Genomic DNA, 19,761 nt, shown 5'->3' with positions numbered 1-19,761 from the left:
CTCTTATGTTGTGAGTTCTAGATGGTATTTAATTTTCTGATCTTGATCTGTTTTCCTACTGGCTTTCGTTATTACCTACTTTGACTTACAGTCAAAAACCATGCTGCCCAGCCGGCCGCTCCAGACTGACCTTGTAGCCTTCTCTTGGGAACATGGCTGACATCTCGCTATTAAAGATCTACGCACGCAGCTGGGAATAATTCCCTCTTTTTATATACATTGCTACTTTCCATCATCAGCTTACCCATTTTCATACACTAACAGGGCATATATACATGCAAAACACATGGTAAAGAGTCAGGCTTTTTCTTACAGTTTTGTGCCTACCTGTTCTTAAATACCTTGCTGGTCACATACCCCTTGAATCCACGTCAGTCTGTAAAAATACACTTAGAAGCATCAAAGCTGTATTTTATTAGATGTAAACCCTCCAAATACAAAGACTTAATAGAGGTTTTCACAACATAAGCAGTAAGATTACAGGGTAATTGTAATATTACATTTTTAAATATGAACATTCCCCTTAATTTTCAAACATAATTTTCTTTTATTATCCGCAAAATAAAGCAAAGGGTACTAACATGGTTTTGCAATTCTGCCCTAAAAACTTACCTTTAAAAATATATTCTTAGTGTCATCTCAACACATAAAATTTCAAATAGTTTCAGCTCAAACTATATACAGACATATAGTGATTGTTTCATATACAAACCTGCTGCAGCTTATGCAAGATCGGTTTAATATTTGAAGCAATAGTAAAAATAAAACCAAGCAACTTCAGAAGAATTTGTAAAAATTAACAAAATATCCGGTTTTATTTAGCTTTCAGCTCAACAGTTTTAGAAATTAAGCAACACTTCATACAGAATGAACATTTTTTTCCTTTGACAGATGAAAAAGGTTGTATTGCTTGGTCCAGTCAACTACATTGGGTTTGAACATACCAAAGCAACCGCACTGAAAGAAGTCCGCAAGATTCTGGAAGCATCCAAGACTGAAAATGAGAGAAATATCCATTAACAAACCTAGCAAAAGAAGATTGCAGGTGTCAAAAATACACATTCACCATGAAACAGTACTTAAGGTATAAAACTGTCAATGAAGACAGCTCAGAGAGAAGAAACGTAGCAACATTTCTCTACTGAGCATTATTCCTTTGTTGAATTTTTACAACCTGTATTACATTTAAGAGAGCAGATTAAGTTTGACTCAAATATTTCAAAGTCAGTGCTTAGTAAGATCTCATCTGCTAACACACATGAGGAAACGCAGACTTCTAGCATAATAAGGAAACTTTGGTACTCGTTTCTCTATTGAGCTAAATACCACAAGAGAAATCAGAAAAGGGCCAGTTTGTACCTTAATTCTCTTTCTGAACCTACAGAACAAACACAGAGATTGATGAACAAATTAAAGGACAACACCCTCTCATGCCCGAAACAGTGTCTACTGATTAGAGCTATGAACTGATTTTGGCACATCTTTTTCCTATATAAACAGCCATGCAGAAAGAACGCCAGTAGCTCTTACGCTGGCTGTTTATTTCCTGGGGCAAAGGAAGTTATCAGCAAAGAAAATGAGGCTCATTTCCTCCTCTTAGTACAACTCGCCACAGGCATGACTAGCACGTCCATAGACCACAGTTTTTTTGCATTTATGGTAGTGAAGCAAATCCGTACTGAAAAGATACAGGCTTAATACACACTATTCATTAGTACTCACTTGTATGGAGTTCTCCTGAGTGAAACAGGATGCTTAGAAGATTTTCTCTGTATCAGGAGGTTCATCCTTTCATGCGAGGTCAATCCCAAGAATGCAATCTTAAAGAAAGGAAAATGTAAGTAATGGTTAAAACACGAACATCACAAATTAAAGTTCTGGTGATTCGAAAAGATCCTATTAAGAAGGGATGGAGGGAAAGAGTTGGCCATGTCCAACAAATAAGTAACTACTGCCATAATTAATGACTGACAAGTATGTTTTTAAATGTCACTTGGACTAAAAAGGAACCCAGCAAGCTGTAACACTAACACTTCCACTGAGAAGGCAAGTTTCATTAGGAGGGCTATAATGACCATACTTTTATAGATGTCTGTAGAAGTGTAAATTCTACAGCAGTTAAATACCTATCTCCTCAGATTTTGTTTATATGCTACCGCATGAATTACTAGAAAAAGATCTTCCCCAAAAGACAAAGTAGCCTAGCAAAAAAGATGAAGTAGATGCCAGAGACTCAAAAATAACTTTTTCATTTTCTTGATGCCGTGTCTTCTTTCACTGAGTTTCACAATGAGATTTATGGGCTTTTTCTGCATTTTTGCTTACCTATTCCTTTTCCCATTTTCTCCTTTTTTGTTTTAATCAACAGAAATCTTATAAGCCCTTACAAACAGCTACAAGGTTGCTTCAATGAATGACACACTAAATACCATAAACCAGTACATTTACAAATGACTTTGTACGAAACACGGTAGTTAACTACTAAGTTTCCCAGGATATCATCTCAGTGTCTTGGACACTACAGAAATCTAACAGCATACATGTAAAATTGTGCATTTTTTTTTAAACAAGAAGTAAAAAAATGTCTTTAGCTCAGTATGCTTAACACACATTCACATGACATATCTTTCCTAAAAGCTGCCAAACAAGCTGCTTCCTAGATGTTTTAAGACAGCTCTTCTCAATCTTGTTTGCGTAGCCAAGCTCTCTCTGAGAAAAACATAAACAAGAAATTTGACAGCTCTTATCAGGATAAATTCCAAGACATATATTTTTATTGCAGCAATCGGATTTAATACAGTCTAATGACACACTGCTGAGCTCTGCCATAGAATTTTCAAGTCAGGACTAATTGTGCTATTGAGCGTTTGGGTTGGTTTTAGGGCAGTAATACCAGTTCTATTAGTCAAATAAGTTTCTTGCCTTTAAATACATCTTTTCATAGGTTTGGAATTTTTGATGAGTAGTAAACCCAGAAGTCAGTTATAGGAATGATTTGCAGACTGTGACCCTACTTTTAACATGGCAGTGCTGAGTGCACAAGTACCCATGGAACTTAAAGGACTGCCTTGAGATTTAAGAAAAACACCTAGATGTGACATTAATTAGTCAAGAAGGAGCAGGCACAAAGTTTTTATGGGAGATAAAAAAAGGAAAAGTTTTAATATGATTACTCTTAAAGAGAGGAGCATAAACTGAAGCAAAATAATACCTGATAAAGTTGAACAGTTAGCCCCAGTGAAGCCCAGACAGCATGAAAACAGGCTACCGCGAAGATGTAGGAAACCCAAGGAGAACAATACACTATCTGTGTGAAGTATGTCCATGCTCCATCTTGATGATAACTTGTCGCACAATGGTTTGACCAATCTGACAAGATGCATAATCAGTTAATTACGTTTTTAATATAGGCCACTTAAGAACTGAACAAAGATTATTTGCACAGAATGAATATTACATTACAGTACACTCTAAAATACCACATTTAATATATCATGTTCCCCACATTTAATATATCATGTTCCCACTTAAAAGCACCTACATAGATATGTGCCTGCTGGCTATTCTGGCTGCATAATCTTGACATGATGTTTTCATAATCCATAGTAGGAACATTCAGGGCACTGGCTAGGTACTTTTTTTTTTTTCTTTAAAGTTAACTAGTGATATTGAAATAAGTCATCATCTCTCATTGTCAAGACTTCTGAAATTTTGTTTCATGCTTATTTGTAATTTTAGGACAAAAATTTTTCATTTATTTTAAACACCATCATCAACAAAAGAAAACATTGTGGTGAAAAGGCCAAGAAAGCAGTATTTTACCACTATTAAATAGATTTAAACTGGAATATATAACTTCTGTATATTTCTTAAGAGATACTTAAAACCTACCATGTTTTTAACCTATTAAAAAAACCAAACAACTAAAAGCAGAGCAAATTGGTTTTTGCCTCTATGTCAGTAGAACAATTAAGAGGTTTTCCTCCTTCACATGCAAGAAATGGAGAAAATAATACACTTTTTGCATACACTGAAAAACAGAAAAGCGACTCATGTTCACATGAATGTCCTGTGTCCTCCCCTGCCTTAGCTGGTTCGCTCCACTGAATATAGACTCATTTCAATATAATGTGAAGTAATATAAAATAAAAATAACTCCTAGTTTTTATTTAAAAGGTTAGTGCTATGTTAATTCATCTTCAGGACATACATTATAAAGGCTCTCCTACAAAAAATGTCTTAATTTTCCAAAGTAACAGTTTGGATTTCTTTATGATATACACAGTTCTCCTCTTTTCAAAGTTATCACTACATGAAAAACAAGAAGAAACTTTTGCAAGTGTTCAATAGAGATATTTCCAAATAACAAAATCAATAAAGCCTTTGCAATAATGTATTTACAAACTTATTTTCTATTGCAGTAAAGGGTATCCAGACTAGAACCTCTAACCTGACCGTCCTCCACATGGCTTTGCTATTTTATCTCTAACAAAATTGCTTTCTGATATTGTATTTTCCAATGGACATCCCACTAGAGCTGTATCTTAGTTTCTACTCAACACAAGCATAATCACTTATGTGACCAAAGACCCAGATGTGATATATTTTCATTTAAAGACAGAATCACAAGATAACATAATTGCTGAAATATGGTACCATTTGAGCAGGTGTAATCACACTTGATGGAAATGAAATGCTGAAAAATAAAGATCATACACATGCACTCTTGAAAGCTAAATTAAAATAAATTAATGTATACATACACAGAAGAGTTCCATAAAGCAGCCAGACACTGGTCATAGTTAGGAAAGACAGGAACAATAGGTAGTAGCGATGGTTCCCAATGCCTGTATTTGAGGCAAGGGAAAAAAAAAAGGGTTGACATTTTAAAATTTAGCAGTATTTTATTTCCCCTTAAGTTAATAAGAATAAAAAAAACACATCAAACCCACTTCTTATTATTACCTCTGCTACCCTCAAGCGGGTTTGACAAGGCTGATCTCTTTCTCAACTTTCTCCTGTAAGCCACCCCGATTTATGTAATAGAATTAAGTTCTGATAAAGTCAACCAGGATTTGTCTCTTCTTCAGAGCATGCCTTCAACTGTCTTAGCTAGATTAGGACTAATTATGCAACCACAACTCTCCCCACGCACACTACAATTGTCTCATATAACTGAAAAATCTAAGCTATTCAATTTAATTGTGTGACCTTTATGTGCTTCAGAATTGCAAACATACGCCTAAAAAAAACCCTCAGACTTCTGTTAGAGAAACTGTTACATGAAGATATACAATTATTTTTCTTTAAATTACAATCAGCACTGCTCAAAGCTTTGAAACAATGCATCAGAAGGATGTTTCATCACCTAAATAGCAAATACTGTAAAATCATTTCCAAGTATTTAACATTACAAAAAAGCTATTGGCAAAAGAATATGCCAAAAATATATTGCTACAGATGTAAAGCTCTAACCTTTCTATCTTGAGCATCACCAGTAATGAGACAGAAAGAAAGAAAGAGGGAGTTTCTCAAAGAACACAAGAACATAAAAAACGCCCTACAGGGTTATCTCAGTGGTCCCGCTGCTCCAGCACGCTGTCTCTAACAGTGACATTAGTTCACGAGGACAAACGAGCCTGGCTGCTTTCTGTATTTCATTCTCCTCATCCACAGCTACTGCATTAAAATGTCAGAGTGTGCACACTTGTCCAGGTCTTTTAGCATTTACTTTAGGGAACACTGTCCAAAAGTTTGTCTAATGCCTTTCTGAACCTGCCACATAAAGACATTTTTTCTGTACCTATTTTAAATCCAATTGCTATTGTCACTGAGCGTCCCCTAGGTTCTAGTATGATGTGCTGGGCAAACAACAGTTCTGTATTCACTTTGGCCACAACAGTCATTGCTTTTGTTTGGTTTTTTTTTTTTTTTTTTTTTTTTTTTTTCTTCTTAAAGTCTCAGTCATATTCCCTGGTCCTTCTTCTCTCAAGACAGAGTCCCAGGCTTTTTGGTCTCTGCTCTTAAGGTGAGCGCTCCACCCCTTTAATCGTTTTAGTGACCTTCTCTCTGCCATCTAACTAATTTCCCTCTGGCACCTATCAGTAACCCCTTCAGTATCAACTGTGTATTCTTATATCAGGTGTGCTCTCTCCCCAAGGAGCTATTTCTGCAACTTTTAAAATACGCAGTATTTTCAAATTTGATAAAACAAACACACTTACCTATGCACTGTCCAATCCACAGAGAATGCTGATCATATCTGGCTACACATGAATTACAAGCAAGGCAATGCATAGATCTCAAAGGCTTCCTTACCTAGTTGAGGATGAAGGAAAAGAATACAGTCATAGCAAAAGCATCTATTTTGCTCAAAGTTTAGAGCCTTATCTCATGAACACCATCATATTTTGTACAATTACTGTATAACAGACCCCACATCATGGAACAGAGATAAGAACTATACATCCTAACTTTTTATTATTATATTAATTAATTTTAATAATTATTAAAATATTATTATTTAATATTTATTATTATTATTATGCTCTTTTATTAAGATTAGAATCCAAGGATCTCAAAGCATCTTCTGTCACCATAAAAGAAAAAAAGAAATCTATGTAATATAGAACAAACTGGGCATGTAACACTTGCATGACAAGCAATGAGCTTTTTATAGCAGTATTGAATAAAAGCCAGGTTAAAAAAGAAAACAAATACCAAAGCTTCACTTACAAGACACGACGTGCAAAACGTTCTGAAGTCCAAGCAGCCTGCTTCTGCAAGAGCTACAATGTTCTGAAAGACAAAGTAGTTTGCGCGTGCATTTGGATCACATTTGGATCTATGAAGATTTTTACATTAGGCCTTTTGCAGTTCATAAGCATTTTGACTGCCAAGCACCAATAAGAATAAGTACTTGCTTTTTAAAAAGGTCCGGGAGAAACAACAGACTAATGCAACTTCACTTAGTCAGGATTATTCAGAAAAGTATGTCTAATGTTGCCAAAATTAATAAACAATGTGAATGAAATATTCTTAGAAATGAGATGGTATTAAAATACAAGGTACCTCTCATATAGTGAGCCAGACTTCAGAGAGATAAGGAGAGCTGATATATTTACCGTTCTTTTATGAGTACTAGATAGACAATGTTTACTAGTCCTGTGGCAACAAGTTAAAATTGCAGTTTATCCTCACCAGCAACCTGAAGAAATTCAACCTCATGGAGAGCAAAGAGATGACAAATAAAATGCTTTCCTTAATCCACACGCTGGGGACACCAAATCCTAAATTCACTACTGGTTGGTTAGCCGTGATTTCTTTTTGCCATTCTAAAATAGAGCTAGGAAATAGCATGTGGTTTACACAATGCTTAAGCACAAAAATCAAACCATTACCCACATCCTCAAAGCATCTGATAAAATTTAAACCCTTTCTAGCCTTTGATATGTCTTTGAGTATGGAGAACTGTAGGAAAGCATTGTGAGTATCTCCTTCTAACCTTATACAACTGGAGTGGAAACCACACAAAATTTATATTTATTAAGTGAAGGTCTATGTGAATTTACACCACAGATAACACCAGTGGTGTGGGTCTGTACAATGTTTGGCCAAAGCTCACATTTCAATGAGAACATGGAGGCAAGGAAATTATGGCAGGATGAAGAAGATAAGGAAACAAGCAGCAGCAGGAGACATTATCTATGATCTATGTTGTTCAATGACAGAGCTAAACACTCAAAGCTCTCAAGTTTAATAAAGCTGCACATGACAACAAACAAATTAACCTAAAGTATGTATGTGTTGCACTAGGCTAGCCCTTCCATTTGTTTTACCTACCTCTTTTCTTTCTTTTTCTGAAGTCTTAATATATCCAGGATCAGTTCTCCAAGTTTTATAGAAATAGTAAAGAAGACCCACCACACTGAGCATGACAGCGATTTCAAGAATTGTATTGGTTACATGTAACACTCAGGTTAAGGAATATATTCTTATATATATTTTCATACCACTGCTATTTGTCAGACAAAATACTCTAAAATTAGTTTATGCTATTTTACACGCAAGACACAAAAAGGAAAAGAATGACTTTTGCTTTTATAGTAGGATCCTCTCTGTCCTTCAGAGGCCATCATTATCACAGAAGTTGAATATTCTGTCCAGTTTGAGCGCCAGAGAGAAGACTTCACAAGTGTATAAACCTGCATCACAATATAGCTCCCTGTCTTCCTCACTAGCAGAGTGCACTTCTGCCTTTGAATATTTAACAGATAGAAAATTAATTCAATCTTTTTTTTCCCTCTTAAGTTTTTCTATTTTAACAATACCAGTCAGATATGCATAGTTATTAAGCTTCCAGCAGCTGTGAGATTTGTTTGACTGCTGCACACACCCCTAAGTCACCAAACAGGCTCTTACTCAGCCTGTTTTCTAAGTCTTGCCCTCTCTTGTTTGTTTCAGCTAAAAAAACCTGAGTAAATTTACATAGGGAAATGCATCTTCAGTCATCCTGGAACTAAAAAACACACACACACACACACAGCTAAAAGCTTCTGAAGGTGATGGGGCAGCTACTGGGAACCCTTCTTCCCTCACAAATATACTAGAAAAAACATGATGAAACGACAAATTTCTGGTCTAGTTGGACATTTTTCTTCTTGCACACCCTTTGCTTTTACCCAGGGGCTGACTGTTTTAATGACTGTACGTGGCAGGAACTCATTTCTCATGAAGTCTTAGCGGACTTAAATTCAGTCCTTTTTATACATAGTAATTTTCTGCACATTCTCTCTAGCAGACAAATTATTATTATCATGCATCAGGGAGGATACACAGTCGAACTTGAGAGCTCAGGCTCCTTAAGAACACTCCACAATGCCAGCAAGGAGCAGTTAGAGAGCCCAAGCCTGGATTCCACCTCCAGCGACAACTCAGCCACTATATAAACTGCCCAGTGTGAATATCTTAAAAATTGAGCGCTGCAACCTCAAGGTCTTATGAACTAAAACGACTGCAAAGTAGCTTAATTGAAATCAAGATAACAAATGACAAAATACCAGTGCTGTCTATTAACAGTCTTATAGCTGTGTTTGTTACAATGCAATTGCAGGGTGCACTGATGTAAGCCAAAAGGATTTCCTGTGGACACTGATGGTCTATTTGCACTGCTATTGTTTTTGGGAGCTGAGAGTAGTCCTTAAGTAGAATGGGTGGACTTTCATTCAGACATAAATACACGTAACTAGAATACTGAACACTTTTATAACACTCAGATCTGTGACCAGTTCCAGAAGAAAAAGACATTCATGAGAAAAAGGACTGGACAGTGAAATGGGAAATTATCCACTTGGCCATCTCACCAAGCCATGATTAGACATTCAAGAATATCACTACGTTCTCTTATTTCAGCAAAGTGTCCGACACAAACCCCTGCCATTGGAATTTTTTCTTTTAATTAAATGACACCAAGAAAACCTTAAAACTTCAGAACACAACACTGAATAACACGATTTTCATTTAGACAAGCATATGCATGTATCCCCAGCGGGAATATACTCGATCAGTTCAAAGTTAATCCTGATAATTCTATTAAGAACATCTTAATTGGGAACAGTACAAAAGAAAATACCACTTAAAGGAGGAAGTAATTAAAAATTAATTAAAATGGTGTAGCAATATACTATAGCCAGTTTAGTAGAAAATTATTTACAATTTTAAGTATCTCCCTAAAGGCCTTTTCACAAAACTTAATCAATAAATAAATAGATGCCCCCCCCAAAGTAACAACAGAGCAGGGCACTGAAAAGCAAGTGTAAACATTTTTGTACTTATCAGTGCAAAGCTTCTTCAAAGAAAGTAAACGAAAGGTAGACACTAATGTCCTGTATGCTGAGGATGCAGCGTAACCTGTGCATAAACACAGACAGGGGACTGGAAAATCTAGGGACGTGAAGAAATTTGTTCCCTGTTTTTGGGGGGTGGTGGACAGGGTGTTGCTGCTGTTGTTTTTAAAAGCAGAAGCATGAATACCACTAACTGTCAAATCCTTGTCATTTCAGAAAGAAAAGATGTTTCGAAAATTATTATTAATGCATGTGCACGTGTTATCTGGTTATACTGCATGCCAAAATACATTACTGTCTGAGAGTCTCACTGAAGAAGATTAAAAAGCTACATGGAGATGGTAACAGGGACAATTGGGTTTATAACAAAGATGTTTTCATTTTGATATTCCAGTAACATAAGAAATAGTTCAGAATTGTACACAAATATCTGCTAAAGATAAAAGACAGTACAGACTTTTAGTCTGGATATAACGTCAATTTAAACTCAAAGTTATTTCACCCCTGCCCAATGGACGTAAACCAATCTTACCAGACATTAACAGTCATGTGGAATTACCTGGGTCTGCCAATTACTATTTCTATGACCAGGCTTGGATTTATTAGTAAGTGTAAAGAGACTTCTATTGCATTTCTTGAGTATGAAGGATATCAGGCAGGAACCAGAGAAACCAGGTCGCGGACATCCAAAAAACCGAACTTAGCAGAAATGCTGTGGGAAGATACCTTAGATTCTTGAGGCCCACAAATTGCCTGAAAGAATATCAAAAGAAAAAACTTTAAAAAAAAAAAAAAGTATTTAAAATGTAACTCCATCAATTATCTGATTTGTTATTTTAAAAACTTCACACACAGAATATACTTCAAGTCTCTCTTAAAGCAATCTTAAAGCACTCAAAAGCATTATTTAGCTAGATGTGTAAGGGGTAAACAATGCAAAAATAAAACAGATGAGCGCTTTCTTCCACCCTAATATTATAGATCAGAAACACTGTAGCACTAGGTGAAAAGCACGATCTCTGCCTGCTTGCGCACTGAGAGGAAACTGCCGTTTCAAGGAACACTGACTGACTGTTGCAGTAACTGCTGAAGAAAGCAGGAAACCTGCGAAACAGCTCAGGATAACACTGGGAGGTCTGGGGAGCAGAGGGGGAGGGGACGGTTCATTAAAACTCATTCTGTGTTACAAATGCAGAAGGAAAAGTCGAAATAAAGCACATTTCTGAGCACTGTGAATGGATAACTGTATGTCTACCAGGTGCAGTCATTCAATAACTCTCTTTATCATTAAAGTTAGCTAACAGACTGCTTCAACAGTTCAGTTGTTTGGGTTTTTTTTCCAAATCTTTCAGTGATGAGAAACTGTTATTTTACACACCTAAAGACATTCAATTTCTATGGTCATTCTAAAAAGTACATACATATTTCACATACTCTCCAACCATTTCTCAAGAGGTACTTTTTATGCTAAGTGGAACTAAACTCTGAAAACTATACTGCATTAGAAACCTTATATGGTATCTGTAACAAATGAATACATGTACACAGAGAAAAAGCCACAAACCTCACAAATAGAGCCATCCCAAAGAGCAGGAAGAGAAGCAGACCTCCTTTCAGAAGCCAAGAATCAGAACTTAAGTTCATTACGTATCCTACGGCCCACATCAATGTCAAGGAAGATGCCAACAGCAGGAAGAGCTATTAAAATGGTTATTGTTAAAATATGACAAAGTATCCAGGACTGACTTCAAAAGTATTTAGATAATATAATAACAAGTGCTGAAAGACTCAAGGTAGATAAGACAAAGTGACAGTGAACACACCAAAGGGGGGACACTGAGGGGAAGACAGAAAACCCCCCACCCAAACCACTACTACATGCTTTTAAAGAATTTTATTTTTGTGCACCCAATTTCAAAAACCTTAGAAGAGCTTCCTCAGAAAAGAGTTAAGTTGCATATTATGCTAAACACGGAATGCTGTAGCTTTATTTCCATTAGTTATTATTCATCAAATTACCTCATATTTCTCTACTATTTTCAGTAACCTGTTATTTCTTCTGCTTCTCATTCTTTCTTCCTCTTTTACCATATAAACCATGAAGCGATTCAGACTTTGATAAGCAAGGTCCAGTGGTGTCTCTCCCTTTAACAAAAGAAATTTTTATTTCTTTATGCATTTAACACACAAATGCTTTCATTTTTAAGAGAAACAAGAAATAAATATAGCTAAAACAAGAATAACTTGGCAGTTACTTCCCCCCATCCTTTTCTTTTTTTTTTTTCTTCTTTTTTTTAAAGGCTGGGATGAGCAAAATTCAGAGTTTTAACATGCTTAAACCAGTGCTTTGTAGTTCTAAAAACTGATACTTGCAACCAGATTGCATCCATTTGAGTTATTTACAAACAAAAAGAAGCGGTGGATGGAAAAGCTGCACAGCTTAATGCACAAACCCTGACCAACTACACTGTACAAACATATCTATACAGTCATAACAATCAAAAATTTATACTTCTCACTATCAGTTTTTACAAATTTTAAGACGAAGACTTTCAGAAGTGATGACCCCTTTTGAATGTACGAACGGGCACTGTCAAACACTGGTTTTCACAGGATGACATACACACAGAATCACAGAATGGTTTGGGTTGGAAGGGACCGTTAAAGACCATCTAGTCCACCCTCCCCTGCAATAAGCAGGGACATATTCAACTAAATTAGGTTGCTCAAAGCCCTGTCCAACCTGACCTTGGCTGTTTCCACAGGTGGGGCATCTTTTTAAAGTCTTTAAGAGTCTCACTGGACACAAAGACACAGTTATTTTTAAAAGTCTGGCCAAAGTCATTACTCCTCATGCCAATGTTTTGAGGCAGAAAACAGCCAAGTTATAGAGAAAAAAAAAAAAAGTAAAAAGGGAGGATTTTCAAAGGACACAATTATGTTCAGAGTGACAGAAAGGACTGGCTGTTCATTAAATTAAGATTGCAAAGAATCTCTGTATTCATATTTAGTGTCACACCACAAGAAAGGTGCTAACTACTTTTGGGAAAGGCTAAGAACGCCTGGCTCTTAGTCAACCCCCGTTCCAAAGGATATCCAAAGGAGAGAGGACTCCGATTTTTCTTTGCATTCGTTTTACACATTCATACTACATGGAATGAAGTATCGCAAAAGAAAATTGTACCTTGACATTTTTTATATCCAGGCTAGCACCAGCTTCCAGCAACAGATCCACTGCACTTGTATTGCCTGACGTTATTGCCCAATGCAGTGCAGTATTCTTTTGAACATTGTCTACAGCATTGAGAGAGGGGTTAAACTTTAAGAGAAACCTCGTGGGTTCTGGTCTAGATGAAAATAAAGTATAAAAGTTAACAAACAGAAGGTAATCTATACTGGAGATGAAATTTTTGAACACCTTATAAAAAACACTGTTCCCATCTGTGAAATAACAGCAGATACACAATGCTTTGTCTCAGAACAAGCTCATCAACGATAGATCCAAATTTCTAATTCAGGACCTGCCCTGAAGGTTTTTCTCCAGACTATTTTATCTTCCGATTTTAGCAAATATGAGGTATATAGATAGATTATATATTTTTTACAACATGTAAGCTTACATCTCCACATTTTATTTATTCTAAATGCATTTTACTGCCTCCACTTCCATTTATTTTTATTTCTGGGAAACCACAATAACTCTGCAGCCAGTTCAGCCGCAAACCTAAACTTCTTTAAGAAATTCTTTTGACTTTCTTTGCTATATCCAATTCACTACTTCATAACTTCTGATCTCTGAAATACCGCATATTTTAATACAACTAAAAGGGAAAGGAACATCAGTTTAACAAAAAGTTTTCATAAGAAAACCTTCACCTCACTGCTTCCTGGGTACAATAAAATAGCTTCTTTTTAAGTCACTCACTACTTACCCAATCACTTTTTGTGCTGACAACATTAAAGGTGTTTGTCCATTGAAATCTGTCGTGTCTATGTTCTACGTATAAGAAAAAGATAATAACCAAGTGATTACCAATAGTTTAAAGAAACAGAGAGGTGGTCAGATTCAGAGGAATACAACAGGCTTAGTTTAACTGCAGTAGTGGAAAGAAGCCAAATTATACCAGCCAAGAAGCAAACACTTATTTAAACAATTTTTCCCCTCTGTGAGTCTTTCATGTCACTCTTTTCAGAATATGCCGCGTCTCCACTAAAGATATTTTTAAGGGAAAGTCTCCGCTAAGGGTATTTTTAAGGGAACCACGTTAACCATATTCTTGTCCTCTTTTGTGCAAAAGTACTATAAATAAAGTGTACATAAAACTGGTTTATTAAAACAACAAAAAAAGAATTGCTTATGTATAGAGATATATATTTAAACATCTAACTTGTGTTACCTAATCTTTTTCCGTCTTCATAATGAAGGTTTCCTTCTTCTCCGCCTCCACCCATCGTTACATTAGAGCAGATTTACTTAAATGTTTAATTGCTTAGATTTTTTAGTAGAAGACAAGTAGGATAAAAAATTTCTTAAGTTTGTGGTATATAGCATCTATACCTACATTCCAGAAACCAGTTACTCTAGTAAAGAAAGCTCTATGAGAAAGAAAAACTCACTAAATCTTTAAACCTTAATACACAGTGTTTCAAAGAAACAGTCCAGATCATGTAACAACTCTCCTCTCCTTTTTATTAGCAAATTGTTACACTTGTCATTAATTCTGCTTAATTCAGATGTAAGCTAAGCAGACATCAATTAGAGTGGATACAATATAAAATTACAGAAAATATGTAAGAGAAATTTCTAATAAAAAATTCAGACCTAGTCTGATCATCTATTCTCCATGCTTCAGTTGATGGACAACTGGACAGATTAATAGTTACAAATTCGTAATCAAATAATAAGTACTTCATGATGTATATACTTCACGTACTGCTTTAAATCTGCATAGCCTTAACAACTCTCCTTAAACACTCTGAATTGTACAGGGATGACGAGAACAGGGCAGACTATTAAATATATATACATATTTAAAAAAATAATCCAAGTTTCTCTGAATTTATGGCACAGGGAAACAGTTGTCAAATATGCGTTTATCATCTAGAAAACAAAACAGTTAATTCTGAAACTTATCATGCACACAGGCAGCTTCTCATAAGTAGAAAACAATACTTGGGACATCAACAACGTACCTGGCCTTTTGCTATGAGGTAAGCTACGATGGGCATGTGCTGAAACAGCACCGCTAAATGAATGCTGCTGAATCCTTCGCCATCAATAAGACTGGGATCCGCTCCACATTTCAACAATAACATGACCATAGGGAGGTGTCCTTGTCTGTAACGATATACAAAATGAAACTATAGAGATGACAAACAAGACGGACACTTTAATGAAAGCATTGCCTTAATAATTCCCATTGATACCCACCCAAACAAATTTCCTTTCACATTCTGGTGTTTTTATTCAGGAAATTACTTTTTTAAAATTAAAAGTCTGTTTCAGAAAATTATATTAAATATATACCTTATGAGTTAGTCTAAGGCAAACTGTTAATTTAGAATACAGTGGTTATTCTACAGTAATTTCTCCTGTGAGCAGTTGTTCTCAGAAGTATCCAACTTTGGCAGAAGACTACCACAGCTCAGAAGAAAGAACTGATCTTTCAATGTGAGAATTTGCACCCAGATAAGTTATACCAGAACAATTATTTAAGTAATGTTTTTTTCAGACGTGCAGTGCTTTGTTCTTTTAATCGTTTTACTCAAGTCCTGTCCTAGAAGCCAAAGTTGTATGATTTTAAACTGTGTCAGGTGGAACAGATGTAGTCTAGGGCAGATGTAGATACAGAAAGAGCAGATCCAAAGAGGCATTAAACATACGCAAGCACAAGTGGCTACAGTCACCCAGGAAGAGAGACTACATGTTTGTGGTGGCAGCTATACGGAGCCCAAGAGGTCAAGCTAATGCCGCTGGAGGTAGAAGGCCAAAGACCTCTCTGCATGCCTCCGAACAACAAGTTGTCTTACACTGGTCCTACTGCTACATGCTTGTGCTTTAAAGTTCAGGACATTGAACATTGAGTCTTACAAGAGCACACCAAGGGAACCTAGTGCAGAAGCGCAAACAACTGAAAGCATATTAGCTAGACAGGCTGAACTCTGAGGGAACCATGACAACTTTTTTTGGAATAAAACTGTGCCCTAATAAGCATCAACAGCTAACTTCAGTGCCGTAACACAGCCAAGTCGTCTTCGCCCAGTAAGGCAGAACTTCTGAGGAAGAGTCTGAGCAGCACTGCTTCATCCCTAGGGAAACTTCAAAATGCGAGTCCAGGTGACTGAAACACAGACACACGCATAACACAATGTTGTGGCCTGCAAAGTTGCCAGAAATCAGAGAACAGATTTCAGCGTTATTATGGACATGCTGTGAAATTCCTTATACCTCAATGAACTAAACATAACGCAGAATTTGATTTAAGACAACTGCTGTTGTGCTACACAAAATATAACTGTTAATACTACCAGATTTACAATTAGTAGTTGCAAGCAGCATACCTAATGGCCCAGTGAAGGGGAGTTGAATTCAAATCTCCACCTAGCTGATCCACTATCGCACCTTTGGAAATATAATATCTGTATAACAAAAACATAATAAGATTAAGAATAGATGTAATAAAACATTAAAACATCATACTAAGGATAACATAGCTCTAGTAGTAAACAGCTCATAATAAAAAATAAATGCACTAGAGAAGCAAATGGACAAGAGTATTTTCGCAGTAAAGGATGCTGTCTTGAGAAAATGTTTAAGAAAAAAATACAGTAATTAGCAAGGCACTTATGAAATCAGCTTTCATCTGTGTTAAATAAACCAAACCCAGGAAAAACTAATGATTTCATGTACTACATGATTTCACATATAAAGAAACCACGGTAACTTTACATTTCAGTGACGTTTTCACAAAGCTTTGGGTTAAAATTTGGATTTTATGCTTTTCTTCTCAAGCAGCATGTTCCTTTGTTTTGAAGTATAATAGCAACAAAGCGATTATAAATAACAGTGGCAGAATACTTGTGTTACTTTCACAAGGACTTTAGAGCTTACTTAACCAGCTCCTGTCTGTTGTTTATTGCCGCCCAGTGAAGAAGAGTCACATTTTCTTTGTCTGGTTGTCGAACATCATATCCTGCTTCTACCAGCTCTTTGCATCGCTCTACTATTCCATACCTTAAATGAGAAAAAAACATATCTATTTACTTATCATTCATTTGTTAAGTATCCTCCAGTTTAGAAACAGCCACACACTAAAGAAAAAGTAAATCTCAGCAAGCATCACCCAGCAGTTCCTACGTAAGCAAATTCCACATTAAGTTCAATGGAAGTCTTACAAAAAGAGTTGGGCTAGAGCCTCGATGAGTAGAATTTTCTACCTAACGAAACCAACCTGGTTGAGATACCCTTGTTTATGATAAAAAATATTTACAATAGTACCTCTATTCTTTCACAACCGTTGTGGTTTAACCCCAGCCAGCAGCTAGGACCATGCAACCACTCACTCGCTCCCCCCTGTTGGGATGGGGGAGCAAATCAGAAGAGTAAAAGTGAGAAAAAACTCATCGGTTGAGATAAAGACAGCTGAATAAGTAGAACAAAAGCCCCAAGCAAAGCAAAACAAAACAAGGAATTAATTCACTGTTTCCCATCAGCAGGCAGGTGTTCAGCCATCTCCAGGAAAGCAGGGCTCCATCATGTGTAATAGTTACTTGGGAAGACAAATGCTGCAGCTCTGAATGTCCCCCTCTTCCTTCTTGTTCCCCAGCTTCATATACTGAGCATCACATCACATGGCATGGACTATCCCTTAGGTCAGTTGGGGTCAGCTGTCCTGGCAGTGTCCCCTCCCAGCTTTTGTGCCCCCCCGGCCCGCTCGCTGGCAGGGCGGTGTGAGGAGCAGAAAAGGCCTTGACTGCTTGGCAACAACTGAAAACACCAGTGCACTATCAACAGTATTCCCCATCCCAAATCCAAAGCAGAGCCCTATACCAGCTGCTAGTAAGAAAATTCGCTCTATCCCAGCTGAAACCATGACAACGGGGAGAAAATGGAACTGTAAAATCTCCCTTTGTAAGATTATCCAGCCTGGCTCACATCTGAGGATGCTCCCATCTATTTCAACATTTTGCACACACAGAACATATACTTACTGTGTAGCCTTGACAATATCACAGGTGCCGGGGTCTTCAACAATCGGATAGGGTCCTGGTAGCACTGGTAGATCTTTATCGCCGTGGGTGCTATGACAGTTGTGCATGTGAGGTCGATGAGGCCCATGGCAATGGTTTTTACACTGTTGGTTAAAAAAGCATCTATCAACAAACATTATTTATATACGGTACACCACCTCTCTCCTTACCAGATGCACATGCTATACTTATCGCAGAATGCTTTAGGTTGGAAGGGACCTTGAAGCTCATCCAGTTCCACCCCCCTGCCCTGGGCAGGGACACCTCCCCCCAGCCCAGGTTGCTCCAAGCCCCCTCCAACCCGGCCTTGAACACCTCCAGGGATGGGGCAGCCACCGCTTCTCTGGGCAACCTGCGCCAGGGGCTCACCACCCTCAGAGTTAAAAATTTCTTCCTGGTACCTAATCTAAATCTACCCTCTTCCAGTTTGAAGCTACTATTCCTCATCCTATCACCACATGCCCTTGTAAAAAGTCCCTCCCCAGCTCTCCTGTAGCCCCTTTAGGGACTGGAAGGTGCTCTAAGGTCTCCCTGGAGCCTTCTCTTCTCCAGGCGGAACACCCCCAACTCTCTCAGCCTCTCCTCACAGCAGAGGGGCTCCAGCAGTGCATACTCACCAAGTTGCATTAAGACAAATAAGGAAGTTAATTCAAAGCACAGTTAAAACCACCTGACAAGAGACGGCAGGGGGGCCGGGAGGGCAGAGGGGTACGGTTAGGGTCCCTCAGGCCGCACGACCCGTCAGAGCCGGCTCCGGACACAGCCCCCCGACCCGCGGCAAAGCCCCGCGCCCCTGAGGAACCCGGTGCGAGGCGCTGGGATAGAAACCCGCCGGCGGGGGCCACAGGCCTCCCTCCTCGGCCGGAGCCAGCCCCCGCCAGCGGACACCAGCCCCGCGGCCGGGACACCACCGCTCCCCCGCCTCACGGCGCCCCGGGACCTCCCCCGCCGGCCCCAGCCGCCAGACAGGGCGCGGGCCCGGCTTCCCCCCCCACCTCCCCGCGGCAGGGCGGCCCCCTCAGCACCCCTCCTTCCCTCCCCACCGGCCGCCCCCGGGCCTCCCCTCACCGCCGGGCTGCCCGCGGCCATGCTCCCGGCTCGGCGCCCGCCGCCGCTTCCTGCTGCCGCTTCCTGGTTACCGGCTCCGGGAGCAGCAGCGAGGGCGGGGCCGGGGCCGGGCACACGCCGTCCCGGGGGAAGGGGGGACCGCCCGCCGGGGCCCGGGGTGCAGCAGCCGCCGTACCGGGGGTCTGCCGTGGGGTGGTCGTCCCGGAGCTCCCCCGGTCGCTGCAGAGCCTCAGGTCAGCGGCTTCTGGTTCTCTTCAGTTCTGCCTTAGACTACAGCTGTCCGCGACTGCCTGAGAGGAGGGTGTAAGGGGGGGGGGGTCGGTCTCTTCTCCCCAGTAACAGGTCATAGGACAAGGGGAAATGGCCCCAAGTTGCGCCAGGGGAGGTTTAGGATGGATATTAGGAAAAAATTCTTGACAGAAGGGGTTGTCAAGCACTGGCACAGGCTGCCCAGGGATGTGGTGGAGTCGCCATCCCTGAGGTATTTAAAAGCTGGGTAGAGGTGGTGCTGAGGGACGCGGTTTAGTGGTGGGTTTGGCAATGTTGGGTTGGTGGTTGGACTCGATGGTCTCAAAGGTCCCTTCCAACCGAGACAATT

General features: G+C 38.8%; 1 protein-coding gene across 1 annotated transcript; it reads right to left on the bottom strand.

The window, feature by feature from the left end:
- Positions 1–812: 812 nt before the first annotated feature.
- ZDHHC13 (zDHHC palmitoyltransferase 13) lies at positions 813–19,193 on the bottom strand. Its single transcript, XM_082485492.1, has 17 exons — positions 19,164–19,193; positions 18,057–18,199; positions 16,957–17,079; positions 16,407–16,484; positions 15,039–15,183; positions 13,778–13,842; positions 13,030–13,192; positions 11,865–11,990; positions 11,410–11,543; positions 10,498–10,598; positions 7,843–7,967; positions 6,736–6,798; positions 6,225–6,318; positions 4,764–4,847; positions 3,212–3,369; positions 1,723–1,820; positions 813–994 (listed from the first exon to the last, which is right to left on the bottom strand). The coding sequence occupies exons 1-17, from the start codon at positions 19,182–19,184 to the stop codon at positions 859–861; spliced, it is 1,857 nt and encodes a 618-aa protein (XP_082341618.1). The 5' UTR covers positions 19,185–19,193; the 3' UTR covers positions 813–858.
- Positions 19,194–19,761: the final 568 nt, after the last annotated feature.

Source organism: Vanellus vanellus, assembly GCF_965231255.1.
Source record: "Vanellus vanellus genome assembly, chromosome: 6".
NCBI lineage: Eukaryota > Metazoa > Chordata > Aves > Charadriiformes > Charadriidae > Vanellus > Vanellus vanellus.
The sequence above is the reverse complement of the archived record's forward strand: the minus strand, read 5'-3'. Positions and strand labels throughout refer to the sequence as shown.